The sequence below is a fragment of the Carlito syrichta genome, unplaced genomic scaffold (assembly GCF_000164805.1).
Source record: "Carlito syrichta isolate Samal-C Ts95f unplaced genomic scaffold, Tarsius_syrichta-2.0.1 Scaffold316228, whole genome shotgun sequence".
Taxonomy (NCBI): Eukaryota; Metazoa; Chordata; class Mammalia; order Primates; family Tarsiidae; genus Carlito; species Carlito syrichta.
Genome location: NW_007260324.1, coordinates 213,399 through 218,533, shown reverse-complemented (window position 1 = coordinate 218,533; position 5,135 = coordinate 213,399). Strand labels below are relative to the sequence as shown.

Sequence of the window (5,135 nt, the reverse complement as noted above, 5' to 3'; positions counted from 1 at the left end):
GTCTCAAACCCGCGGGCTCAGGCCATCCACTCACCTCAGCCTCCCAAAGGCGCGGGATGAAGCTGCATTTTAAATAGGCATTCCCAGGTGACTGATGAACGTGGTTGAAGAGGAAGACTTTAAGAAACACAGAGGCCAGCCATGGTGGTTCATGCCTATAATCCCAGCACTTTGGGAGGCCGAGGTGAGAGGACTGCCTGAGCCCAAGGGTTTGAGATCAACCTGGACAACTTGGCAGGACCTCATCTCTACAACAAATCAAGAAAAATTAGCCGGGTGTGGTGGCACATACCTGTTGTTCCAGCTACTAGAAAGGCTGAGGCGGAAGGATCGCCTGAGCCCAGCAGGTCGAGGTTGCAGTGGCCGTGAGTGTGCCACTGCCCTCCAGCTTGGGCAACAGAATGAAACTCCTATTCAAAAAAAGAGCCTGAGTCCGTGGGTTCGAGACCCACCTGGGCAACTTGGTGAGCCTCATCTCTACAATAAATCAAAAATCATCCGGGCATGGTAGCGCGCACACCTGTAGTTCCAGCTACTTGGAACTTGGCTACTTGGCTGAGGTGGAAGGATCGCGGGAGCACAGCAGATCGAGGCTACGGTGGCCAGGAGCGGCCACTACACTCCAGTCTGGGCGACAGAGTGAGCCTCCAACTCAAAAAAAAAAACAAGGAAAAAAAAAACATGGAAAGGATTAGTTAACGTGTGTGTTTTGGGGAGAGGAGTGGGGAAGACAGTACTATCGCCTGTAGCCACCAGGTGGCAGCAGGGAGAAGCAAGGAGAAACAAGCCTCAGACAGGTGCTCACCCACAGAAGGAGGTGGAAAGAGGTTGTGGAAGGAGGAGGGCCCTGTATTGCAACCTGGTCTCCTTTGCCAGGTGGCGTCTCTATTACTGCAAGCGAATCCCCTGTGACTGCCTGTCTCATTGCCAAGTCTTTATAGAGATTTTGCTTTTTGCCAAACGCTGCTGGCAGGAACTGCATGAGTGTGACCCCGGCCAGGCTGTGGGTGGTAATAGTTTGTGTTCCGTTTAAGTGAGTGGGAGAGGCAAGGGTGTGTCACATCCCCAGACGTGTTCCCCAGGCAGTGTCTCCTACACAGGGCAGTTTACGTGAAGGACACCAGTGCATGCTGATAGCAGCGTTCCACACCCCCCACTGCCAGGCTTGTGGTTCCAGGTGCTATTAAAGGCCTGCTCCTCTCATGACAGGATCAGGTCTGTGGCCTGGGAGCTGGCTGAGGAATAAGCAAAGGATGCTGGGATGGGGTGGGGGCAGGGGGTAGGGAACACAGGATGGGGCAGCTGCCTCTGAAAGCTGCCAGAATGTCCCCAGCTGCAATAGGGGTGGGTAGAGGATTAGGTGACAGTCCCCTAACCCAGTCCGGAACTAACACCCTCCTCCCCCTCACACACACACCCTGGCCTGCCAAGGCTCAGAATAACCTTGAGAACCAGAAAGCAGGATGGCAGGGGCTCTGCTCGGTGCTCTGCTCCTCTTAGGGCTCCTCGGTATGGGCAGGGATCAGGGAAGGCAAATAGACACACACAGGTACTGACATAAACAAAAAAGGAGGGCAAAGACGGAGACCAGGATAAAGACTGAGACAAAGTAGTTGGTTCCAGGCACAAATTTGTTCAGGAGACAGACAACAGAAAAATACACAGCCTCGGTGACCTGTGCAGTCTCAGAAGACGCAGAGAGGAGAGGTGCTCCGGCCTTTTCATCTCCAATGACCCTTTCTTCTTGACTCCATCCTAGGCAGAGGTGAGGGGAAGAATGAGGAACTGCAGCTGTATCACCATCTCTTCGACAATTATGACCGAGAAAGTCGGCCAGTGAGAGGGCCTGGGGATACTGTCACCATCTCTCTCAAGGTCACTCTGACCAACCTCATCTCACTGGTAAGATACTAGTACCCTTACCCCAAGCCTAAAATCCCACTTCTGTCCTCGACCTCTGAGCTCTGTCCTAAAGCTCACTCCTGGTTCTGAAATCCCGATTCAGTCATCCCAATCTCCCACCTGCAGAATGAGAAAGAGGAGACTCTCACTACCAGCGTCTGGATTGGAATCGTGAGTTAAATCTGGGGAACCGTGTGAGGCCTTTCCCGGGGGACCTCTTTCTCTGGAACTCTTCTTGAGCAACGCCATGTGGGAGATACAGGACGCACGTTCTTCCTTCCCCCCTCCCTTAGGAGTGGCACGATTACCGACTCAACTTCAGCAAGGAGGACTTTGGGGGCATAAAAATCCTGCGAGTCCCTTCAGAACGCGTATGGCTCCCAGAGATTGTGCTGGAAAACAAGTAGGCACCGGGCCACCTGTTTTCCAGCTGGAGGGAAGCAGGCCTGGGGGGCGGGAGTGGGGGGGAAGGGCGGCTGAGCTGGACTTGTCGGGGCAGGGGGTGCTTGGAGGGGGTGGGGACCTGCGCAAAAGCTCGGTTTCCTGAGCCCACAGTATTGACGGCCAGTTCGATGTGGCCTACGCCTGCAACGTGCTGGTGTACGAGGGCGGCTCCGTGAGCTGGCTGCCCCCGGCCATCTACCGCAGTACCTGCGCCGTGGAGGTCACCTACTTCCCCTTCGACTGGCAGAACTGCTCGCTCATCTTCCGGTGGGAAGAGTTACTCAGAGACTCGGAGGATCATGGGAGGGACCTGGGGCAGGGGGCGGGGCCGGAGGGCATCCCTGGGGCGGGGCTTTGTGCTGGAGGCGGAGCCAGGCGATGGAATGGGGTGGGCCGCTCCAGTTGGGTTCGAAGTAGGGGTGAAACTAGAGGCGCGCAGACCCGGCCTGGGTAAAAAGGGTGGGACCTTATTGCCCAGCAAGATCCAAGCTTCCAGGTCCCAGCCTCTGGGGCGGGGGTTCGGGCTCTGGCTCCGCAGCTCCCAGACGTACAATGCCGAAGAGGTGGAGTTCACCTTTGCCGTGGACGACTCTGGCCAGACCATCAACAAGCTCGACATCGACACTGAGGCCTATACCGGTGAAGCCCCCTCTTGCTCCAGAAAATCCGCTTCTAGACAGGGTCCGGAGAGAGGGCTTTCAGAGTGGGGCTGCCCCAGACCAACCCCACCGGGGACTGACTGCGGCAACACCGGGGTTGATTAGCTCGCCCCTTCCTGAAATCGTTCTCCATTGTCACTAGTCCTGCCTTCCCGGCTTGCGGTCTTTCCACGCCCTCACCAGGAACGCCCTTTTCTGTCCGAATCGCCCCATCCTGACAGCCCACGGCCCAAGCAGTCCACTCTGGCCTAGACAACGGCACCCTCCTCCGGGCCCGGAGGTAACAGGTTTCCGCGGTCGGAGAGCAGCGGAGGGTGACCGCGCCTCCCGCCCTGCAGAGAACGGCGAGTGGGCCATTGACTTCTGCCCTGGGGTGATCCGCCGCCACCACGGGGTCTCCGCCGGCCGCCCGGGGGAAACTGACGTCATCTACTCGCTCATCATCCGACGGAAGCCGCTCTTCTACGTCATCAACATCATCGTGCCCTGTGTGCTCATCTCGGGCCTGGTGCTGCTCGCCTACTTCCTGCCGCCGCAGGGTAAGGAGTCGCCCCTCACCTGAGGCCGGGCTCGCTGCCGGCGGGAGGGTCTCACCTCACCCGGCGCTCCCTCCAGCCGGCGGCCAGAAATGCACCGTCTCCATCAACGTCCTGCTCGCCCAGACCGTCTTCTTGTTCCTAATTGCCCAGAAAATCCCTGAGACTTCTCTGAGCGTGCCGCTGCTGGGCAGGTGAGGGCAGAGTGTGTCCCGGAGGTGCCCACACGGGGGCGTGGCCAACGTGCAGAGCGGAGCCGAGAGGGGCAGCCGGGTGGGGGCGTGGCCCAAACCCAGCGACTCTGGGAGAAGCTTTGGCTGTCTTGTCCCCTTGGGGCTTTATTTGGACTCGGCATGGGGCTGGGACGGGGCTGGGTTCTCTGGTCCCCCGTCCTCCGCACTGCTGCTGGACGCCACCTTGAGGTCTCCTGAGTATCTCTGTGGGGGACGGTCAGGCTTCCCGGCTCCGCCGCCTCTGGCCCCCAACTCATCCCCCATCACGAGCTCACCGGTTCCTCGGGGATTCCGAGGCCCAGCTGCCGTCGCCACTGTTGCAGGAAGGAGGCGGACCGCTGTGGGCTGCGTCCACACAGGCACAGCCACGCCCCCTGGACGAGGAGCCGGGCGCTCGCGCCCACCACAGCCCCAGCTTGCCGAGCCCCCTGCCCCGCGGCCTGGGCCACCCGGGCCAGCGCTCCACCCGGATCCCCGGAATCTGGGGCTGGGCCTGGGTTGCCGTCGCTGCCGTCTAGTCGCCGCGCCTCCTGTTGCAGCCACAGGGCTGAGATCTGCAGTGGGGGCAGAGGTAGTGGAGACGCAGAGGCCCCTGCTCCCGCTGCCCCATCCTCCTCCCTCTGTCCCTTCTTCCCCTCCCCACCTCAGACCCCCAGCGCCCCACCTCTAAGAAGGTGGCGCCGAAGCTCATGATGCTGGACGCCGCTTCTCTTAGCACCAGCCCCAGGGTGGGCTTCAGGGCAGGCGACTCCCCCAGCTCCTTCGGCTCCCATGGCTCCAGGGACTTCAGCTCCCTAAACTTCTGCTCCAGATATTCATGGGCTGCGGCCACAGAGAGTTCCAGGGAAGACAGAAGCGGGGGCTGGAGGGCCACCTGGAGAAGGAACAGGGACAGTGGAGTCCTCTGTCATAAGGCAGGAGTCACGGGGGGCGGGGGCTGGCGACCTACACCACGAAGTGCCGCCCTTGGGAGGGGTCGTTGGCGTGGCCTCACCTCGGTGGAGCTGTGGAAGTGGTAGACCCACAGCAGGGTGTCCAAGGAGCCGGGGGTCCCCTTCATAGCCGCCTCAGGTGGTAGGACGGGCAGAGGGGCCGGGGACGCGTCTGGCCTCGCTGAGGGGAGCGGCCAGCGGGCACAACCCCGCGCTCGCGGAGAGAAAGCGTGTTTGTGAGGTCAGAGCACCAGCGGTGCCTTCCGCGGCTGGGCGTGGGGCGGCCGTGACGTCACGCATCCCGGGCTCCTCAGGTACCTCATTTTCGTCATGGTGGTGGCCACGCTCATTGTCATGAACTGCGTCATCGTGCTCAACGTGTCTTTGCGGACGCCCACCACTCACGCCATGTCCCCGCGGCTGCGCCAC

At 60.4% G+C, this 5,135-nt stretch overlaps 2 protein-coding genes across 2 annotated transcripts in view; one reads left to right on the top strand and one right to left on the bottom strand.

Moving 5' to 3' along the window:
• The first annotated feature begins 1,463 nt into the window (after positions 1–1,463).
• Positions 1,464–5,135, top strand: part of CHRNE (cholinergic receptor nicotinic epsilon subunit) — a 5,360-nt gene continuing 1,688 nt past the window's right edge. Inside the window, exons 1-9 of the mRNA XM_008073977.1 lie at positions 1,464–1,509; positions 1,760–1,902; positions 2,029–2,073; positions 2,196–2,305; positions 2,458–2,613; positions 2,885–2,985; positions 3,344–3,544; positions 3,621–3,735; positions 5,021–5,135. Of these exons, the coding sequence (XP_008072168.1) occupies positions 1,464–1,509; positions 1,760–1,902; positions 2,029–2,073; positions 2,196–2,305; positions 2,458–2,613; positions 2,885–2,985; positions 3,344–3,544; positions 3,621–3,735; positions 5,021–5,135 (1,032 nt within the window). The remainder of the gene's footprint in view (positions 1,510–1,759; positions 1,903–2,028; positions 2,074–2,195; positions 2,306–2,457; positions 2,614–2,884; positions 2,986–3,343; positions 3,545–3,620; positions 3,736–5,020) is intronic.
• CUNH17orf107 (chromosome unknown C17orf107 homolog) lies at positions 4,038–4,834 on the bottom strand. Its single transcript, XM_008073976.1, has 3 exons — positions 4,769–4,834; positions 4,439–4,648; positions 4,038–4,328 (listed from the first exon to the last, which is right to left on the bottom strand). The coding sequence occupies exons 1-3, from the start codon at positions 4,832–4,834 to the stop codon at positions 4,038–4,040; spliced, it is 567 nt and encodes a 188-aa protein (XP_008072167.1).

Bases quoted from the DNA above. Each gene is read 5' to 3' on its own strand.
- CUNH17orf107 (XM_008073976.1), bottom strand. From the start codon at position 4,834: ATGAAGGGGACCCCCGGCTCCTTGGACACCCTGCTGTGGGTCTACCAC. The intron at 4,649-4,768 runs GTGAGGCCACGC...TTCCTTCTCCAG, and splicing joins ACTTCCACAGCTCCACCGAG to GTGGCCCTCCAGCCCCCGCT. The intron at 4,329-4,438 runs GTGGGGCGCTGG...CCCCCACTGCAG, and splicing joins TCGGCGCCACCTTCTTAGAG to ATCTCAGCCCTGTGGCTGCA.